The sequence below is a fragment of the Acartia tonsa genome, chromosome 2 (genome assembly GCF_053477335.1).
Source record: "Acartia tonsa isolate MP-2025a chromosome 2, ASM5347733v1, whole genome shotgun sequence".
Taxonomy (NCBI): Eukaryota; Metazoa; Arthropoda; class Copepoda; order Calanoida; family Acartiidae; genus Acartia; species Acartia tonsa.
The window spans coordinates 45,065,769-45,089,014 of NC_137261.1; the positions used below are offsets into that span (position 1 = coordinate 45,065,769).

The 23,246-nt window shown below is 30.5% G+C and overlaps 1 protein-coding gene across 1 annotated transcript; it reads left to right on the plus strand.

Annotated features, from left to right (window-relative positions):
- The first annotated feature begins 138 nt into the window (after positions 1-138).
- beta-Man (beta-mannosidase) lies at positions 139-22,361 on the plus strand. The gene is made up of 35 exons (XM_080151040.1): positions 139-355; positions 2,079-2,155; positions 2,248-2,315; positions 2,460-2,510; positions 2,924-2,981; positions 3,348-3,459; positions 3,529-3,644; positions 3,879-4,009; positions 4,469-4,581; positions 4,890-4,967; positions 6,251-6,375; positions 7,328-7,391; positions 7,775-7,821; positions 8,038-8,118; positions 9,107-9,205; positions 9,753-9,811; positions 10,516-10,605; positions 11,109-11,165; positions 11,800-11,900; positions 12,478-12,538; positions 14,314-14,416; positions 15,005-15,045; positions 15,523-15,562; positions 17,048-17,096; positions 17,432-17,477; positions 17,553-17,607; positions 18,108-18,183; positions 18,719-18,866; positions 19,213-19,305; positions 19,984-20,034; positions 20,372-20,458; positions 20,643-20,727; positions 20,947-21,039; positions 21,690-21,755; positions 22,186-22,361. Exons 1-35 carry the CDS (start codon positions 307-309, stop codon positions 22,246-22,248), a joined length of 2,733 nt encoding a protein of 910 aa, XP_080007166.1. The 5' UTR covers positions 139-306; the 3' UTR covers positions 22,249-22,361.
- The last annotated feature ends 885 nt before the right edge of the window (positions 22,362-23,246 follow it).

Consider the following 23,246-nt stretch of genomic DNA (forward strand, 5'->3'; position numbering starts at 1 on the left):
TAAGAAAATTTATTCTTATGAATTTATAAAAACTTTAACAAAACCAATTTTAAACTTACAATTGACCCATAAATTAGTTCTTGTGTTATGTTTACAAAATATGTATAATGTATGTTTTTGTTATCAATTTTAACCTTTGTTGTTTAAACTATTGAAAAATAATCTGTATCTTGCTTATCTTACACAGCTGATAAAGCAGATAACATTTAATTTTAGTTAGATTTGTTTCTTAGACTCTTAGACATCTGATATATGAATGTCATCTAAGTATTTCTTTAAAAGGAAATATTTAGATTAGAGATAAAAATGTATTTTTTGATAAAGAAGCTACTACTTATTCTTCTAGCTGATTCAGGTGTGAAATTTTAAAAGACAAAATCTAATATTATCATCAACAACAAAAATTATAAATATAAAAGGTATGAATTTCGCTAAAACCTAGAAGTGTTAAAATATAATATTGTAATTCAAAACTATATAATACATTTATATATACATTTCATACATACACTGTTAAAAATATTTTTTTTTTAGCATCAGATAATACTATATATTCTTCACATTAATGTATAGTATCAATCCGTACGTTATAGGAAAAAAACCTTATTACAATACAAGGAAGATTCCAATACTGTATTGAGCAATACTTAGTGTTCTATGGAGTAACATGTAGTACTAAATAATGTATTTGTCTGTATAGTATTATCCAATACGCTCTTTGGAATAATATTCAATACGGTAGAAGTAAGTTTTTAATACTCTCCTTTGCAATTTTTGATATCCTCTATCATAATTTTTGATACTCTGTAGAGTATGAAACTGTTTTACTTTGGATGAAAGATCAGTTTATAATATATGATTATTATATGTACATATACATTTTGTTATATCAACAAACATACCAAGCAGAGCAATAAAACATTAATTTAAATGCAAATTTAGTAAAAAAAATGACTTTAAAGATGTTTAGGACTAAACATGATCCTTAAAAATAAAAACTATGGTCAGTCATAATTACAAAAATCAAAACTATAAATCTGAGCATAAATAGTAACATTTCATCTTTGTCTAAAACGACCAAGCAGAAACACTTCCATGAGAGGTATGCACCAATGGTGTCTGTTTCAATTATTCTTTACAGTACGGATTCGTACCCTAGAACGTATGAATAGATACTATTTTAATAAACCATTCTCTTGCGTATTGTCTGATACGCTACAGCGTATGAAATAGTACTAAATTAAAAAACATTTCTACAGTGTATTTTCCAGTACACTAGAGTCTATCAAATAGTACTATTTTAATAAACATTTCTGTACCGTATTTTCCAGTATTCTAGAGCGTATCAATCGATACTAAAAAAATGTATGGGTTCTGTATAGTAATAATTATTGTGTTATATAGTATTACATAGTGTTATATATTAATTATATAGTTGTAGCGTACTTACGGTTCCAATACTCTCCAGAGTATCAATTGATACTAAATAAAAAAATTATTTTTAACAGTGTATAACATTATTTCATGTTTTCTTATACTAAACATTATACTAAAGACATGGACGTCCAGGGGGTAAAGGGGTGATTACCCCACCCCCTGCTTCCAAATAAAAAAAAGCTTGCACGTCCTAGCGTTCATGATATTTATGTCACGGCTGTCCCCTGATCAGAAGTGTTTTAAACTATATACAGACGTCAAAGTAGAAATGCTTTGGCCAGGAATGAGATGAAGTCTCTTGCAGCAGTAATTGATTTATTTAATCCATAAAAGACAGTAGAACAACTAAAAAGATAATAACATAATTAGTTACATTCTAATACTTTTTAATTCAAAAAAAGAAATAAAAAAATACTCCTTAATAACTTTAGAATAAGAAAATCAAAATTACGTTCCTAAACACTCGTTGCTTGCTCATGCTCATAGCCGAAAAGAAAAATCCTTAGTGTGGCCTAAAATAAAATAAAAATATACTGATTTAAATAAAATATGTTTTTTGTGCTTTTCCTTATTTTTCTTCTAAAAAATAAATACATTCTTAAAAAAACTTGAACGTCCTTGACTAAAGATTATTGTTTTAGTTATTTGTTGGGAACCAATAGAATTGAATCAATGGCATTTATCTGATTTGAAAGGCTTAAGAAATATTTCAATTCAGGTTAAACGTTTTTCCATACATGTTACAATAATTCATTAAAGTTGTAGTTAGAAAAAAATAATTCTAATCTGATTTATAATTGTATTCTGAAGGTAACTTCTCCTGGAGGTATCTATACTGATTTAGAAAATGCTGGCCTTATTGGAAACTTATATGATGGGTATGTTTAAAATCCAATTATGCTGCCCTTTCATAAATATTTGATCAATTGTTGTATTTTAAGATGATAGAGAAAATTATTGTCATAATCTAATTGTTTAAAAACTTAGCTTATCATCTGTATACGTATAACATTATATTTTAGGTTCAATGATGTAGACCTTAGATGGGTAGCTGAAATTGATTGGGTCTACAAGTAAACAAATATAAATTAATTTTACTAATTTTTAAAAGTGAAGCTTTTCTATAAATATGGTCGGTCGTCAGTCTGTCTGTCCGTAACAGATAATTATCATCGTTAATTCAAGCATTTCTGAATTGTCCTATTGATTTCAAATTTAATATGGCGAATCCTGTAGTAGTTAGGTACAATTCAGAAAGGTTAGCAACTCTATTATTGCTTCAGTTCTGACACTCTATAAGTGCTTTGCTTTCATGGATGTTGCCATTCTTGTCCTTTGAGATAAATAATCTATTAAAGAATGTAACTAAAACCTAGAAATATTATTGGAAGTATACATATTTAAAATCCATTGAAAATATGAAACTTCAGATTTTGACACATAAAAATCATACCCAAAAAAAATACGTAATACTTTTTCTTTTTAGAACTACCATTTTTCCAAAATCTGCATTTGATATGAAGTTTAGAGAATTGGAATTTCAGGTGTTAAGTTTAGATTTTGAATTTACCTCAGTTTTCATGAAGAGAAAAACAAACCTTGCCTATCTTGAAGGGACTCAAAACAAAGTTGAGTAGGATCAACCATGACTGATTTTAATTCAGCGGAAATTAAATGTAGTTAAAACCATATTAGAAAAGAAAATATCTTTATTATTCTAATGAAGAATTTGTTTTTAAGAAAAATTTGTATTACTCTGTATTGGATTTATTGAATGCCGATTTTTTTAAATATTAGAAAATTATTTTATAGAGATGTTATTTTTTAAAATACTCAATAAAGTTAGTCTTACCTAACTTTGATACACCACAAAATATTAATTTGTAAAATAATTGACATTTTGTTTTAAGGGACTTGATACTGCTGCTAGCATACTTGTTAACAATCATCTCATTGCCACAACAGATAACATGTTTAGAAAATATATTTTAGACCTGACCAATATACCAGCACAAAATAATGGTAAGATTTTTTAAAATATAAAAATAAAACAAAATCATTTGACGAAAAGAATATGAATTTTATTTTCAGGAGAATATGAAATTGCTGTAATATTTACATCCCCAGTTAACTATGCCAGAGATATGTTTGGTGAACAGAGTAAAGACCATATGGTTCCGCCAGATTGTGTACCTGGTATTTTTAAGGTTATTTTCATTTTATCTTGTTGCTAATTAAAACAGTGCTTTCCCTAAAAGTTTTGGATGAGCACAGAACCCAACCTATTATTTTAGATAATTAAATAAGGGGGAGGGAATAGTTTCAAACCAATTCCTATATGGCTTATACTGGCAGTGCTCTAACCCTGCAGGGTCATCCTGTACCCAATATGACCATAACATAGCCTAAGGTAAAACATTAACACAGAAGTAATTATTAAGGGATTTTGCCATGCTAATCACATTCGGAAAATGCAATCATCTTTTTCCTGGGATTGGGGACCTGCAGCTCCATCTGTTGGAATTTGGAAACCTGCTTACTACTTTGGGTACTCTGTAAATGATAAGACCAGGTGAAATCTAGTTTTTTGTGTTTTATTCATTTATTTTAATTAATGGCTAACAATACTGGTTTTAATCTTATAACTTTTCATTTTAATATCCACTGAGAGCTGTCTATTATACGATGCTATAAATAACTTTAAACAAATATTTCACAAATTTTTCTGGCGTTCATAGACTGAAATTCCGATGGACGAATAGACAGAAAATTTTCTACCTTGTACTATATATAGATTGTAGTAAAATAGAAATTGTCCCATTAATGCAAATTTTATAATATTAGGCCTGTATTTGACTATATCTTTGGTATCCTATATTAAGTAGTATAGATCTCAGAAATTGCTGGCCTGAATGGGTTGTACTTTTTCATTGCAGCTTTATAAATGTCTAGGGGTGGGTTTAGGCTATTTTTCTGACCTACCCGCTGCCATCCTCTAATGGCTATTGACAAAACAGTCACATCTTTTCAGAATACTAGATGTTGATTGGGAAACTAAATTGATTGATAGAAATGACCAAGAAAAGACAAATACATTTGAAATTGTTTTTCGAATTGGACTCAAGACTGTTCCAGATTTTTCAGGTTATTTTACATTTGGTCAAATAATTTTGACGTACCTAAATTTTTCGACTCATTTATACAGATACTTCACCTATTCAATGGCTCTCAATAATCTTTATAAAAAAATATTATAAAAGAATAACTTCATCTTATAAATTTTTTTGGTTAATAGTTAAAAAGTCAACATAAGATATTAATTATCATCCAAAATTTAAATTCAATAGGACGATTCTGATATACCTAATTTACTATCAGAGCTTTCTGTAATTGCATTACGGATGGACTGACCCTAATATTAAATAATAAATCTTTCAATATGAATATTTTAGGAACACTTACTGTCCAAGTGTCGTTTTTTGTTGAAGAAAAATCTGTACTAAGGAAAAATGTTACCATTCCTCCTAATAGTAAGTAAATTATTATTTTTTTACCACAGCTACTCTATTATTCAATACTTTTTTTCTCAAAGCATGGGTAGAGTAAGATAAAACAGAAACTCTACTGTAATATAATTAACTGTTCTAATAATACCTTTTGTTCTACCCAGGAATCTAAAGGGATAAGACAATGGACAATAAAATTAGGTACATGCCCAATGCACACAAAATTACCCCTCTGTAGATTAAAATTAGTCAGGGAGGAAGGGAAAGGACAATGGGCAATCAATTCTATTTAAGAGTTTTCGCCGAAAGGCTATGAAAACCAGATATATCCAGAAAATTTGAAGAAAATTGTAAAGTGGTGATGGTTATCTAAATTAGAAAACTCAAAATGAGAAAGAGTTCTAAGAAAAAAAGCATCTTCTAATAAATTAGCTTATCAATACATCACAATGCAATGAAGTAAACATTTTGTAATTAATCACTAGAAAAATCGCTCTTAGAACTTCTTCATCCCTTCTCCTATATTATTAACTTCCACCAAAATTCAAGATAACACAAAGGGTTCTTAGACATGAAATGAAATTTTCTTGGGAAAAAATATATGTTAGAACAAGCCGAAATAATTTTATACAATATAAATGTTTTGTATGCTAGAAATTGTGTTAATTGTTTTTTTTATATTTTTGTCTGCTAGATTTATAACAAATTACGCGGCAATTGTGTGCCAGTACCCAAAGTCCACAAATTCGGCCTAAATCCTTCATGAACACTTTAAGCTGGTACCCTAAGGTTTTAGACCCTAAAATATTGAATATTCGATCCATTGTCCCCTCCCTTCCTTCCTGAAAATTAGTAGTTGAAATGTTTGAACACATAACTTAATGAATCAAAATTCAATAAAGTCCCTAAAGTTTTTAGCTAACGAATAAGAAAATGTTCATTTTAAAACTTTGGGGTCTAGTGTGATAAACATCCCATTCTTCTCTCTCTCTTTGGTTCTACCCCTATCTAAAAAGAAAAGGTATCACTTTGAAGAGTTCTAAATTAATACAATTACAGACTATTGACTGCATTAACTGTAAGACAGTAACCTAATGCTAGTTATTGTTCTCTGACCTCTTACTTATTTCTGAATGTATGAATTTATTAAAGATTGCCCTAATTAAATTGTGCATATTTTTTAGACAAATCTGGTTTTGAAGCCTATTGTGTAAGAACTCTAATATAAAATTAATTGTTTTTGTCCCATTCCTATGTCCCGGTTATTCCTTACATATATTCAAAAAAATAATGTTTTAAAAATTTAGGTGAATTTTTCACAGTGACTATGGATCCATTTGAAATATCTGTAAATGACAGCAATATATGGTGGCCAAATGGTTATGGAGAACAAAAACTTCATGATGTTAATGTTTCTGTGTTAGCATCAAATGTAAGTTGAATGTTCATAGCTACTTCCCATTTTTGAACTTTCATAAAATTATAAGGATTAGCTTTTTTCAGGTTGTATGTAATAATGGATAAATTATTAATTGGATCTTAAACCAGATTTTTATGTTCTCGAATATAAAGTGAAATATGCAGCGGGCTAAAAAAAACTATTCCCCCCCCCCCTTAAAATAGCTTAAAAGCTTAAAATAGTTAAAAATAGCTGTCCATGTAAATTGTTAAAACTTATTGTGTCTAAAGTCAAAATATCTGAACAACATTTACCTAAAAGATTCATAGTTCATGACCTTAGCTATTCTTGAATAACAGAAGAATGGACGAATCAGTAATATTTAACATAAAATCATTTGATATAAATTCATTTCACATGAAAAATTTGACATAAAATCACTTTACATAAAGTTACATTTGACATAAAAACACTTGACATAAAGGTACATTTGTCATAAAGATACACTTGCCATAAAGGTACATTTGACATATAGGTATACTTCACATAAATGTACACTTTACATAAACGTGCATTTGACATAAAGGTACATTTGACATAACGGTACGTCTGACATAAAGGTACATTTGACATGAAGGTACACTTCACATAAAGGTACATTTTACATAAAGGTACATTTCACATAAAAACGTTTCACATAAAGATACATTTCACATAAAAAAATTTCACATGAAGGTACATTTCACATAAAAAGTTTTAAATAGCTTTATGTTAAAAGCTTTTGTGTCAACTGTCCCTTTATGTGAAATGTTTTTATGGCACTATACCTTTATGTCAAATGTACCTTAATGTCAAATGTAACTTTATATCAAAAGTACCTTATGTGAAATGTACCTTTATGTAAAATGAATTTATGTGAAGTGATTTTATGACAAATATTACTGATCCGATTAAACACAAATGAAAAAATAATGTTTTTTTACAGAAAAGATTGAAACAATCTTTGGGTTTCAGAGACATAAAGCTGGTTGAGGAAAACTTGGATAAAGGTATTACCCAAGATTTGTACCTCAAGCCGCCAAACTTTCCAACGTGTAATGGGATGCGATACTCCAACACCCAAGAAAATTAGGTTAAGGAACAGACAACTAACACTTTGATGCTCGATCTTTGTCTGGTAGTGTGCCAAGGTTCCTCCCCCCAAACTATCACTATTAGTGTCACGTGCTTGACATTGCAGTAGTAAATACCATTTTAACGTCTCTAGTATGGCGCGGTGTGGACCACACTCGAACCCTACACCTTATGACGGCCAGCAGGAACACTATCATTTACACTACTGTAGAGGGTTTGTTCCAAACGGAGAAGCTTCTGTAAGTCGTATTCAATGAACTACAATCAAGTTTAAATTTTTATGGATGTTATTTTACAGGAAAAAGTTTCTACTTTGTTGTCAATGGAGTTTCAATGTTCATGAAGGTAAGTCATGTCAGCCGCGTTTTGAATGAATATTAGTTTTATTTCAATTCAATTATTTTCTTCTTCATCCCACTTTTCCTATCTTTCTATATGAAATACTAGTTTATTCGCCCATACGAAGGCAGGGAACGTAAGAAAAATAGCTTAAAACCACCAAAGGATATTCCTAAAGCTTACCTGAAAAGTACAAACAATTGCACCTTTTATTTATTGCAGGGATCCAACTGGATACCTGCCCATGTTCTACCTGAAAAAGTTACACAGGAATATTTGGAAGATTTGCTATACTCTGCTAAGGTAATACTTTTCCAGTATGGCTATGAAACCGATTATTTTCCGCTGGACTAGAACCGGTTTCGTGCCAAACTGAAAAAAATCATGCATTGAGACAACTTCCTATGAATATTAAAAGAAAAATCGTAAAATCAATATTAGTTTTGTTAGCCCAGGCCAGTGGTCCCTTGGGGGTTTAACAAAACTGGTTTTAATCTTATTATCTGTTTAGATTTTAATATTCTCGGAAAGCTGTCTATAACACGATGCGATAAGTAACTTTCAAACATTTACAGCGTTTTCTACAGAGCTGCAAACACCATACTCTGTGAGTGTGCATGTTTAATTAAGGTTTACTTGTTAAATAATTATATTTGCCTCATTAAAGATTTTGGTTTACTATTCGCTTTTTGTCTGTTATTGATTTAATTTGTAAAATTCACAAAGATCACAATATCCTAGGTAACAAAGCACAAATAAATCATGGATGGTAAAACGTACAAAATCCTTATACTAAAGTAACAGGATGTTTGTTTGTCTATGTGTCTGTACCGAAGGATCTCGCTAACCGCTAAACCGATCAGGTTCTCCTTAACAGGGTAGATTCTCATGGGTTCTGGGAAGGGTTATAACTATTTTGGGGGAGGGTACAACCACCCTCCCAAGAGAAATGACAAAAAATCTAAATTTTTAAAAATATATGGGAGACTTCAACGTAACATAAAGAGAATTATCGTAAAATAAAGAAGTAACGTAGAGACTTTAACATATAAAAACATCTAAAGTGCCACTAGAGGCTTCTAGGAGCGTAGCCGCTAGTGACTTATATAGCAGATGATTATTGATCAAAAATAAGATAAAGAATAAGAGAGAATTTTTTGATTATTAATAATAGAAAATCACCAAACCTTGATAGATAATTAATTAAATCTCATTTGTATAATGGCCGCTAGAACTAAGTCCAAGTAAATTGTCAATGTATATACAGCTATAATTGATTATATTTTTTAAGGAAGCCAATATGAACATGCTACGAGTGTGGGGAGGTGGTATTTATGAATCAGACCAGTTTTATGAGCTAGCGGACAAACTAGGAATTTTGATTTGGCAGGTGATGATTTGTTAGAAGATGTTTTACAGTATTTTCTTATTGTACAAAATGTAATTAATGAAAGCAACATTTATAATTATATCGAATATCTTAATCTATTTGTTCAATGAACTAGCTGTTTCCAGAAGCGAAGCTTCCCTATAGCACGGCTGTAATCCATCTGACTGTCAGACAATAGATATAAAGCACAGATGTATATACAGATAATTGCCTGCCCCCCTTTTCCAAGGAGTTTTTTTTGTCTTCTAGCAAATTGTTTTCTGCTACTTGGCTATGTTAATATTCTCGGCACTATTGGTTGATTTTCAAAGACCCAATTGAGATTCGCCACAAGGTCCTTGGGATAGGGGACATAGGGCTGTTTAACTCCTTACCCCTCTAGTGTTTTACTCTAATTGCAATTTTAATCTATTACGAGATTCATTAATTGAGCTCTAACGAATGATCATTTTCAGCTATCTATTGACATTACCTGCTGGAAATGATTAATTTTTACCATTGTTTGGCTAATTTACTTTTTTTTTGCTAATTGTTTTTTAATGTCCAGGACTTTATGTTTGCATGTAGCATGTATCCTGCAAATGAACCATTCCTTCAAACAGTTAGGTAATATTGTTACGTCAAGAACATAAATGTTATCCTTGTTTTACACAATCAACTGCATTATCGGAATCCATATATTATTACTTGGATGTTGCACTAGATTTTCATGTACTCTAAGACAGTAATATTCACAGTTGGATAAAATAACTATAACCCCATCCAATCCATTTACCCCATACTCTCTCTTCCTACTTGATGAACGAAAGACCAATAAATAAGGTCCATATCAGCAAGCTAGATTTTCCCCTATCAACATATCCACGTATATCCTATATCCATTATTCTTGGTATGTCTAAGAACTAAATAATGTGCCGTAACTATTAGCAATTTCAACAGGTTGATTTTAGACGCAACTTTCATTAAAAACAATAGATTTTAAAAGCTGTTAGGCACAATAATACATACAAACTTAAAATGAATTTCAACAAGAGAAAAGATTTTTGTTTATATGTACTCACATATGATTCATTCAAATAAAAAAAAGATTACGATATAATCTCTCAAAAACTAGCTTTATCTTCATAAGTTCAACAATTCATAAATGACTTTTTATAATTTAATAAAATGTAAAACCCTTTTAAACCAAACTTTGTACACATTCTGATCGATATTATGGCCGGATTATTCAATCACTGCATTAAATTTATTGATTGTTTATTTAGATCTACTATGCTCATTGCTCATTTTAGAACTACAAATATTTCAGTGCAGAGGTATATGATCAAGTAAGAAGGCTGAAAAAACATCCCTCTATAGCTTTGTGGGCAGCCAACAATGAAAACGAGGCTGCTCTTAGGTAAGCTGAATGTGCTTAGCTATATCATCATCAGTTTTTACCTGTGACATATGGCTATGTAGAGAGGCATGAGCTATATGTAACTCTGTCGGCGGGGTGGGGGCCCTGCGCCCACTTTTAATTATTAAATCAGCAAATTCGCTACAAAAGAGCAGAAAGCAATGTGCTTGCAGACGAAAAAGGTCCCCACCACTTGAACCAGGTAGTTGTCTGGGTTATACATCTATACTTTTATTGTCTATATACAACAATGTTTATGTGAATCTCATTGGCATATACAAGGTTTCACTTATTTAGGGTGTGTCAGTAAAATAGATTTATCATTACTTGGATCTTACACCAGATTATCATGTAATCTAATTTAGTAAAACTTGTATCTGGCTAAAATAACGATCCCTAATTGATGTTTTATCCTTGAATAAAAAGAAAATATCTATTTTTTTACTTAAGAAATATTTAATAGTTAAGGTTAATATTATTTGAAATAACATAATTGAGTTTAGAACAAATTGGTATGGGACGGACTCAAATTTTGCTGTCTATGTTGACGATTACAAAAGGTAATAAAATATAATAGTTTTCAGTTCTGCAAAACGCCTATCCTGTTATATAAAGTAATAAGCGTTTCTGTCTGTAGCGAAGGATCTTACTTACCGCTAAACCGATATGGTTCTCCTTTACAGGGAATCTCCGAATGAGTCCTGGGATGGTTTTAGGATATTTTTTTTTTTTTATAGATGCTAGATAGATGCTAGGGGCGTAGCAGCTAGTTCATTAATAAAAGAGTAACGACAGCTTAAAGAGTGCATGTTGGTATTTCAAAGCCAGTGAAAGAACTATTGCCCATGTACACAATTAGAAAACCTTTCTCCAGAATAGGTATGCATACAATCATAAATAGGTATGCCAACATACAAATAAATATATAATTAATACAATAATAGTTATTTCTCGCATCGTATTATAAACGGCTTTCCGCGGATATAGAATGTACAATTATGAGATTAAAACTAGTTTTGATCTTATAATTGTACATTCTATATCCGCGGAAAGCCGTTTATAATACGATACGAGAAATAACTAGTATTAATCAATTGCTTTTCATTTTTATATATCTTCCTTTTAGAGTTAATGCAACTCAAGGTCTTGTACTCAGTATAAAAAAATATTTTGAATAAATTCTCTTTTCTTTAGACTGTATGTAGATACAGTATCCAAAGTTGTAAAAGAACAAGATCCTTCCAGACCTTTTCTTTTATCTAGCCCTTCTAATGGAGTAGTTGAAGACGAGTCAGGTTAAAGTTAATTAAAATGTACATATATTTGGAAATAAATAAAACAATCATATCATACATTGCAATGTTTACTGGACAAAAGTATTACCCATTAAAGGAAGCCTTCAGGAAATACACTTCTCTAACTACTGAAAGATTGCCACTGGTAGGCCAAATTTGAAGCCTCTAGTAAAAATATAAGTATACTTATTCTGCTTCCAGGATTACTGTATTATTTTGAGAAATTTTGACTATTAAGAGGTGAGAAGGGATGTTTTAATTGTAAAAATGTAATCAGTTACTGGCATTCAAACTTTGTGTACAAAGCAAGCTTCTAAAACTTCTAGTTGGTGTAATCTAAATTTGAAATTTATGATAAGAATACTGTGAAATATTTAATGATTTTCAACCCCCTTAAAATGTCATTTAGAGATGTTTCTAACTTTTTTTGTTATTGAAGCTGGAGGATTCAAATTTCATTTTATTTGGAAATATTTGTTCTACTTGTGGCAGTCTTTCAGCAGTTAGAGCGGTGTATTTCCTGCAGGCTTCCTTCAATTATCTACTTATGAACATTTTTTTACTTTTATAATTACAGAATGTGTATCACACGACCCTTATAGCGTATTTAGTGGAGACATACATTATTATAATTACAGGTAAGAACCTGAAATTATAATGAAATGTTTTGGATTTGTATCACTTCTTTGATCCCGGGCATAAAAGGGATAAGACAATAGCCGATAAATTGATGTAAATTTCCAATGATGATATAAAAATTTTCCAACTCTGTATATTACTATTAGTGGTTGAATTGTTTGGACGCTATACTTAGTTTAGCAAAATTGCCTAAAGTTGTCAAGTCCACGAATAAGAAACTGTAATTATAAAACTTTGGGGACTAGTGTAATAAACTATCTCCCTGCCATGATCCATTCTAACCTACACTTTAATCACATGAGCTTTATCTGAAGGTATATATATAAAAGAATTGGAGTCAAATTATTTTCTTATACAGTATGACCCTCGAAAAAGTATTTTTAAGCATCTGCAGCCTTTATTTCTCAATGAATTATTAAAAAATGTATATGTCCTTGTTCTCTATAGATTTCCACATAAGTAGATATAAAAATATTTTTTTTACCTCCATTAACACCGGAGATTTTTAGAGCTAAAGTTTTGAAAAAGTGACTGAGGAAAAAGTAACTTTTAACATGAAACGACTTTTTTAGCAAAATTAAGGTAGAAGTCCTTTTATTTTTGTTACTAGCAGAAACTTTATACAAAAATGAAATAAAAAAATTTAGGCTTTGAGTAAAAAGCATTTTTTTACACATATTTTTTTAGTCTTTTTAGTTTAATGATATTTTGAAAAACTTACTTATTAGGCAAATTTGTTTTAGATTAAAAAACCAAATAAATCTTTATGAATATAGCAGGAAAATTGTTTTTGTTTCATAATCCTAACTTTAATAACAAAAAAGTTATAAAGAAAATAAAATTAGAACATAATGATTTTTTAGTCTAAAAAACTTAATTAACCCCCTATTAAATGATTGAGATGTCAGAAAAGGGGGCGGAGCAACTGTCATAATTAATCCTTTTTATAAATAAGGGTAAATAAATAACCTAAAATTTGCAAATAATCAATTTATTCAGTAGTATTTTTTGCCATATAAAATTGATATTTTTTGGTAGAATAAAAATAAATTAATTAGTTAACTTGTTTTTCTTTGTGTATTATTATTCAGTTGCCAGAAAAACATAATATAACCATCCAAAATTTATGAGAAACAAAAAAAAATTCTTTTTCTCAGTCACTTTTTCAAAACTTCAGCTCTAAAAATCTCCGGAGTTAATGGAGGTAAAATTAAAATTTTTATATCTACTTATGTGGAAATCTATAGAGAACAAGGACATATACATTTTTTAATAATTCATTGAGAAATAAGGGCTGCAGATGCTTAAAAATACTTTTTCGAGGGTCATACTGTATCTATCCTCAGTAGTCTAGCTTTATCAATATAATATTACTTGGATGTTGCACTAGACTAACTTGTACTCTACAAAGTGATACTCACAGCTAGCTAAAATAACAATGCCTCCCATCCACCTCTATATCTTTATGTATGACCTTATTTTCACCTTATAATTTTTAACAGCTTTAGTTCAATATTGTGAGTAATTATAAAGGATATAAGATATACGTGGATATATTGACAGGGGAAAATTTGTTGTCATTTTAGCTTGATAATATGGACCACAATTATTAGTCAGTTCTTCATCCAGTAGGATGGGAGGGGATGGGATAAAGGTGGTCGACAGGGGATATCGTTATATCCAGCTGCAAGCATCACCTTATAAGAGTAATTGAAAATCTGGTGCAACATCCAAGTAATGATATAACAATTGTAATCATTTTATTTTATGTCAGAGATAATAATTGGGATGCAAGTATTTATGCAACCCCAAGATTTGCTTCGGAATACGGATTTCAATCTTATTCTGCCTTTGAAATTCTCAAACAGTATTCAACGGTATAATTAAATAAAAATTATTATGTTATGAGATGTTAGGCATTAATACGTAGCAAGCATGACTTAAGAAAGATCATACACAAAAAATATATATTTAACACAAAGTTAAGGACGTAAGGACAAAATAAGTTATAGAGTAGACGTTCAAGAAGTTACAGACCTAACTAATAAATGTGCAAATCATATTTCTCTCATAGAACTTTCATGTCCATGATAGATACATCGAATTAAAGACTAGTCGATATACATTGGTCATAATATTCTATTTTTAAAGTATTTCTTTCTTGTACAGCTTTCCGTTGATATTAAAATGTAAAATTATAAGATCAAACAGTTTTGTTAATCTCAAGGGGCCTAATGCCCGGGAAAACAAAACTGGTGCGTGATAATTTAATTATTTTCATTTTAATATTCGTGTAAAATTGTCTGTAATTCGATGCTATGCATGGTTTTTCGGTATGGCTGAGAACCGGTTCTAATCCAACGGATATTAGTCGGTTACGAAGCCATGCTCGCAAGCAATTTATTTCAAACATAAGCCCCCAAAAAGTTTTTTTTTTCAAAAACATATTATTAATTTTTAAAAAGAAAGAGGATTGGGCCTATAACAGTAAATGGATAAAACACAGGTAAATTTATTTAAAAGATTATTTTAAAACCTTTATTCTATAATTTTTTATATTACTCTTAAAATTTGTATATATAGTAAGATATAAAAGTTTTCCGGAATTTTAATGTTAGGGGGAGATTTGAAATCTGCATCAAATTTTAAGGATTTTTTTTATAAAATTCGTTTTTTGTATAATTCTTTATCTAAAAGCGGAAATGCATTTTAAGTTAATTTATTTTGACCAATAGGATAGGTGGATTTTAAACTACCTGCGCTCTAATTGGTTGAATGATGTACGCCATCCAATCAGAGCGCAGATTTTTTAAATCCACCAATCACAGATGCCAAAATTAATTAACTTAAATTGCATTTCCGCTTTTATATAAAGAATTATAGAAAAAAACGAATTTTATAAAAAATCCTCAAAATTTAGTGCAGATTTCAAATCTCCCCCTAACTTTAAAATTCAGGAAAACTTATATATCTTAATATATAGGCAACATCATCCCGATGGAGATATACAGCTTTTATGGCAGGTATCACAAACATATATATTTTTTCAGGGTTGGGGGGGGGGGGGGGGTGGGTTGATTTTTTTCTTGGAGCAATATGTCTTGGGAGGATGGTTGTCTTGACCATATAGCATTTAGGTCAAGTATGACTTCAAAAATCGAAAGAAGTTTTAGAGATCTTAAGTTTGAGGCAGCCACCCAGAATTGGGACCAATCAACAGCAGGTGCAAATATAGATTTATTGACTTTAGTCTATTTCTACTGTCCTGAAAATACAAAATCAATTAATAATCAGAAACATTAAATATTTATAGTATTAATATCCAGGGAGTTAGGGAGGGGACAATGGATCGAATATTCAATTTTTAAGGAGTCTCAGACTTTGGGGACTGGCTTAAAGGGAATGTGCACGAATACAGCAGATTCTTACTGATTTTGGGGACTTGCGCATCAATGCCCCGCTAACTAGCTGAGCTAGTTTTGAATATGCAGACAGAAAAGTTTGTTATTTATCGCTGGTTTTAACAAATATTTTTTCCCAAGAAAATGTCTTTTCATGTATAGAAACTCTACTGTGATATTTATGTATTAAATAATCTAAGAACCGCTTGAATTGAGGGGTCAGTTATAAATATATCAGAAAGGTTGAGGTAGTTCTAAACAAGATTTTTCTAGTGATTAATTACAGAATGTTTACTACATTGTGATGTGTTGATAACTTAATTTTCAAGTAAATGATTTTTTTCTTAGAACTAATTTTGTTCTAAATTAGGTTACCATGATCCCTTTACAATTTTGGTAAAATTTTCTTGATAAATCTGGTTTTCATTGCTTTTCTGCGAACCCTCTTAAATTGAATTAATTGCCCATTGTCCCCTCCCTTACTCCCTGATTAATATCATTTATGGTTTAAGTAACTTTGGGTAATTTTATGAATCTTGATTGTTTCAAAGAAAAGAATCTTTGGGTACTTTGTATTAAAAGAAAATAACTTGGATTAATAACCTATTTAATTTCTTATATACCACACAATTTCACACAAAAGGAACCCATATGTACCTGAGGTGTTTATTGGTAAAGCCCCCAATTTACTAGTGGCATCAATCCGCGCTCTATGACCAATGATAGGCCCTACTTTTGTCTCCGCATATGTTCATTCTCTCAATATATAAACAGAAGTAAGCATCATAACAAACTGCACCAAACTTTCTCTGGCAAGGCTCTCAGGTTTACACTCTTCAAAGACGACATTCTGTGGGCTGGAATAAGGAATAGGATACAAAATTAATTTGTGCTTGATAAACACAAAGCTTCCTCAAAAAGAGGTTAAGACAATGGTGGTGCCCTCCTCCAAATTAGTTATAAACCTTCTCATGACCTATGAGAAGGAAAATCAGTTCAGTGGTTAGCGAGATTCTCCAGTACAGACAGACACACAGAGACGTAAATAGACATCCTGTTACTTTTATATAAGATATACATATTCTTTATAGTTTATGTTATTTGTAGATAAAACTGAATATGTTTGTGGATGAGGAAAAATTAGAATCCAGTGAAGGTTATTTTTTTTCTCAATTAATTAAAACATTAAACAAGGATGGCAACATCCATAAATCAGATAAATGCAAATATATTTTAAAATTTAAAAACTTTTTTATCACAAAAATTATCACGTATTTTCATGTTTTTCATAATTGCCAGACAGACGAAACTTCTTTAAAAATTCTGCCATCAATCCTGAATATTAGCTGAGAAAATCACATTTCCCCAATAGCGATACGGACTGACTGACTGATAGACGGGAGGACATACAAAGTGAATTATAGAGTAACTTCGCTACTAAAAATCCACTAAAATAATTTTACAAGTGAGTCATAAAATTGTTTGTATAAGGATTGGACTATATGGTCTATTTGACTCAAATCTACCAAGCAGTGAGGTAACTATAAGTATAAATATTACAAAAACATATTTATTTAAAATAATTCTTTTACTAATTCTTTTTTCTTTATAGTCTTCAAGTTCAAACAGAGCATTATAGGAGGCAAAAGAATACAATGAATGAAAAGGTAAAACGTAAAAAAAACCTTTTAGAAATTTTTATCAATAACTTTATTTACAAAATTTGTTATTTACCTATTACTTAATTGGGGCGGGATTCTCTTTCGATTTCAAGTGATCATATAAAGAACCCAAGGGCATCATTCACTTGTAATATTATGCAATACTCTAACGCCCACTGGTTGATATTAGGTTAAGTTACATCCAACAGACAATCAACCCTTTTCTTGCACGACCTTTGTCTGAGAAGTCCTAATTGTGCATGGTAATGAGTTGCGCCTATTTATGGGTCAAGGCATTCCCCCAATCTAAATATTTATGTCATGCACATGACATAGCAGCAATAGGAAACATTTTTAACTTCTCTAGTTATGAATCAGTGTCTGGACGAGATTCGAACCTATCACATCCACGGTCGCGCTACGTGTTGAGCCACGATCGTGGGTCAAATTTGTTATGTAGGTGTATGACCATAACTGTTATCATATTTTTGTAAATGTTCTTTTAGGGTGAAGGTATGACAATGGGAGCCCTGTATTGGCAGCTTAATGATATCTGGCCTGGGGTTTCTTGGTCATCTTTAGGTAATATAACTACTAGAGCCCTCTAGGGGAACCCAGTAAAAGTGTCGGACTGATTATGACGTAAAAAAAAAAAATTAGCCAATGAGAGGCCACTATAAATTTTACCATTGGTCAATAATGGCCTCTCATTGCCTAATTTTTTATTTTACGTCATAATCAGTCCGACACTATTACTGGGTTCCCTCTAGGGGCCCTTGAGGGCGGGAAGGGAAGGAAATCTACCCTACACTTTCAATTGTATTTTTTTTCTAGGGACGATTTCTCTTGGAAAGGTTGCGGTACCGTCCCCCAAAATAGTTAAAAAAAACTTCCCAGGACCTTTGAGAAGATATGTAAAGACACACACAGACTGTCAGAAAACCTTATACTTTATTATAGGGATAGGGATTAATTTTTAGATTGCATTTGTCTATAAAGCATACTTTATGTCAATAACTATTACATAACTCAAGAAAAGTAAAATAAAAAAATTAAATATGATTCAAGTATAAACTAATGAAATACAGTTAGATTTTTAGACTCGAATTTTATTTAGAATATGGAGGCTTCTGGAAGATGTCCCACCATTATGCTAAAAATGCATTTGCCCCAACTCTAGTTTCCCCTGTATTAGAGAACAATATAGTTAATGTCCACATTCTTTGTGATCCTGATCTTAACTATCCCCTCAATCTAGAAATCAGGTAATTAATGATTATATTTGCCAACATCACTTAAAATTAAGTAATTAATCATTTCTTGTTATCGGCTCAATAGTAGCTGAGTATCCAAAAATTTCCCGAATAGTAGTTGAGTATTCATGCATATTTCTCTAGAGTAGTTGAATATCCACACTTTTCCCCTTTGTTAGCTTTGTTAGTTGAATATCCACAATAGTTTCCTATTTAAATTTTGAAAAGCAAATTTTATATACATCTCTTGATCATTAAAGAAAAGGTTAATGATAGGTTTGAAAACCCTGTTGAGTCAGCTGGTCAAGACTTTTTATATTAATTTAAATTTTATATTTATTACTTTATCTTTTCCTAGAATATTGAAATGGGATCTATCTGAGGTATATACTCAGACAATGCAGCTTGTTGATTACTGCTATGAGTTTATTGTATATTCAAAGAGTTTGAGGTAACATAATTACATAAAATTGTTAGTTTTTATAAATCTGAAATTCAAAAATAATTTAATTAATTTTTAAAAGCGAAGCTTTTCTATAATTAGGGTCGGTCCGTCCGTACGTCCGTCCGTAACGGATAGCTCTTTTCGTTAATTTAGGCATGTTAAAATTGTCCTATCGATTTCAAATTTTGTATGATGATTCCTTTAATAGTTAGGTACGATTTAGAAATCGTAGCAACTCTATAATCATCACCAAAATGTCCGTACGTCCATTTTAAACATGTTGATTCTTTTACTTTTTTAACAACAAATTTTTGTGTGATCTAATCATCCGATTGATCTGATTTTTGGTATATTGATTCCTGGGACAACAAAGTATAATGTAATAAGCGAAGCAACTCTAGAATCAAGTCCTAAAAATGTAAGTATGTCCATAAACATTATTTTGAATCAAGCAGTTTTTTAACAAATTTACTTACAATTTTGCTTTGACTCTTATACATTTATATTATTATTATTCAGTTCTGACACTATACAAGTGTTAATGTCCGTTTGTCCTACCGTTTCAGTGCTTCGCTTTTATGGATGTTGTCATCCTTGTTTTTTCTACAAAAAATTGTTAATAATAACCTAACTTTGTATTAATGCTTATAAAAAGTTGTTGATTAGGTATCATATATTTTTCAGTGATTTAATGGAACTTGGGGACTGTAGAGCCGGAACATCTGATAACTACAGGTACTGTAGGATGTACTAGCAGTTACGCCCCTATAGGACTCTATTATGGGCACTTAAGGTGGGAGGGGGAGAAGTCGACCACCACCCACCCCCTATTCTAAATTTGAGATTCAACATTTTTCTTAGGGGGGACTCATCTTTTAATTGGAGGGTGAAGATAACCTTCCCCAAAATAGTTTTAAAACCTTGCCATGATCTATAAGAAGCTTTACTGATAACCATATCGGTTTAGCGAGATCCTTCGCTACAGACAAAAAAGCTAACTACTTTATATAATAGGATATACAGCAAATATTAAAGTTTAACTTTTGTTTATGAATTGGTAATTTTATTTCAGATTGAAGTATTGCTTTATTGAGTTTAACTTGATAAGAACTGATACTGCTGAAGTCATATCTCAGAACACAATCCATGATCCTCCAAAGTATGTACTTATAGAATGTTGATAGGTTTAATTATCAAAATTTGAATATAATTCATATTTTTAAAACTTTTAATATTGTCCATTACCTTTTATGTTTAAATTGTACTTTATAACAGATAGCGTCTAATTGATTAATCTATATCAAATTCCCAATATGTAATTTTTCCTGGTTTTTTTTGTATAGTTCTTTAACTGGATCTGGAGACGATGCCGCTCTGTTGATTCAGAAGCCAAATGTCGTCATACACAGCATTTCTCTTTCAAATATGGTAAACAAATAGATTAAGAAAATACAAAAATATAGAAAGTTAGAGTAGAAAAATAAGAAAAAGTAATTGCAGCTCTAAATTAAGAAACAAATACTTTCATCCTGTTTTTCAGCTCAAGTAATAAGTTATTTTTATCTTATATTCTATTGCATTTAAAATTTTACAAAATCATGACTTTAAAATAAACAATGTTTGAAATCATTTTATATTATAATTTAGATAACAAAAGATCAGTATGTTGAATCTTATGATATAGAGCTTAAATCTGAATCCTTAGCTCTGTTTGTTTGGCTCCAAGCATTTCCAATTGAGGTAAAAACTTTCTTTTCAGTATGGTCTCGGAACCGATTAATATTTGCTGGATAAGAACCGGTTCTAAGCCATACTGCAGACAATATTCCTAGGGGGTAAGAAAACTGGTTTTAATCTTATATTTTTTATTTTAATATCTGCGATGAGCTGTCTTAACTATTATTAAACATTAACTAGCTTGCACTAAAATTTAAGCTAAATTCAGGCAGTGTTGATATAGATTTAAATATCCAAGACTTGACTTTGTATAATAACTAATTGCATTAAGCTTATTGCTTATGCTCAAGGGAATTTGCTCTTGAATGGGTAGGGAGCTGATTCAGAACATACAGGAAATTTTCTGAAAAATCCAGCTTTTTCAGTTTAACCATAAGAGTTATTTTTTTTTCTCCAAACTAAAATGTTTATAGATATTGTTATGGAAACAAATTATTATTAATATTTTACATCTCAAGTGACCTTTTCAAAAACATTTTCATTTTAAAATAATTTCCTTAACTTCTAACATCTAAAGTTCAAATAAAAATTGTAACCTATAAGGGTCAAATGAATGAGAGATGAACTTTTTCCATACATAAATATTAATTATTAATAAATTAAACATCTAACAAAATCTTTTATTTATATTTTCTAATATATATTATCTTTAGGGAACTTTTAGTGAAAATGGATTTCACATGACCTCAACAAGCAAGATTATTCAGTTTAACGCCAAGGTAAATGTCGTTGATAAAAATTTAGATAACTACTTTTTTGAGAAAAAAATTGCAATTATTCAAAAATACTAGCAATGCAATATTTCTGTACATGTTTTACTTGAAAAAATTTCTATGTCGATAATAAGTCGTAGGATTAATTGGAAGTTATATGTTAAATCTTATCTTAGATAATAATGGATTTTTTATTACTTGGATCTTCCACCAGATTATCATGCATTCTTATAAAAAGAAACTTGTTTCTGACTAAAATAACAATCCCCCCATACACCCCCTTTACCCCATCCCCTAGCCTCCTACTATATGAACGAATTGACCAATAAGAGATGTACATGTTAGCAACTAAAATTGACAACAATTTTTCCACTTTCATAACATCCACGTATATTCTATATCCATATTTAAATAATACACTTTTACATTTTTATAGAAGTACACAGATGTAGAACAGTTGTGGCAGGTTTTGACTGTAAGAGCTTATCAACCTTTCTAAAACAAGAACTGGATAAAAGTGTATAAGTATAGTTATACCTAACTTTAATATGATTGAATAAAGTGATTACAAATGTAAAAAAAATCTAGTTTATTTTGAAATAAAATACTATTTCTTACCTTTAATTTTAAAAAAGAGAAACTACAATTCTTCTTAGTTTGGAAAAATGGTCTACACCCTTTTTACACCCTCTTAAAACAGCCAAGGGGGGTCAATTTACCAATCAAAGGATGCTTTGTTGAATCTTAAGTATGTTGCTTATGTAATAAGAAACACATATGGAGGTGTATCCACCCCTCCTTAAAATTGTATTAAAATGACACCCGAGGACAATAACTCCACATTAATCTTTACATTTTATGCTACGTTTTTAAAATTGTGCCTTATTGTACCAGATATCATATTTATTAATGTCTAATTACCATTTGCGCTTTATATAAACCAGACAAAAAATCTACAATATAATCTGAACTAAAATACCAGTTTGAAATTACCTAGATTATAAATAGAAAGAGAAATATAAGTTTGTTGAGAAATATTTAAGAGAATGATCAGGAATGGTGGGATATGATAATAGATGATAAATTAACCTACCAATTCGAATGTGTAAAATTGTAACAATAAATATTGGGATGGGTTTTTGTCATATGAGTTAATTGAACCACCACTGTCCCCTTTCCCCCTGGGAATTTAAAAATTCGAATATGATAATATTTGTGAAATTTAACCGCTACGCCAACAAACCCACAAACAAACATTTCTATAGCCACCAAGGATGAGGGATATATTTTTAGGACAAAAATTCAATATTACGGGGGAATTAGATTAGTCAATTTTATATTATTAAGTAGATTTATTCGAAAGCGTAAAAGCATAGTTCAAAAAAGCGTGAAAACTGAGCCTCCAGATGTTAGAGCCGAGTCACTAATTAAATTTATTCATTACAAAAACTAATTGCATATATGAAAGAGATTAGACATTAAACATGGATGACAAAA

Coding starts and splice junctions, on each gene's coding strand:
- beta-Man (XM_080151040.1), top strand. CDS start 307: ATGTATTTTTTGATAAAGAAGCTACTACTTATTCTTCTAGCTGATTCA. Junction 15,046..15,522: donor AGTAAATGGATAAAACACAG/GTAAATTTATTT, acceptor CTTAATATATAG/GCAACATCATCCCGATGGAG. Junction 18,184..18,718: donor GGTTTCTTGGTCATCTTTAG/GTAATATAACTA, acceptor AATTTTATTTAG/AATATGGAGGCTTCTGGAAG.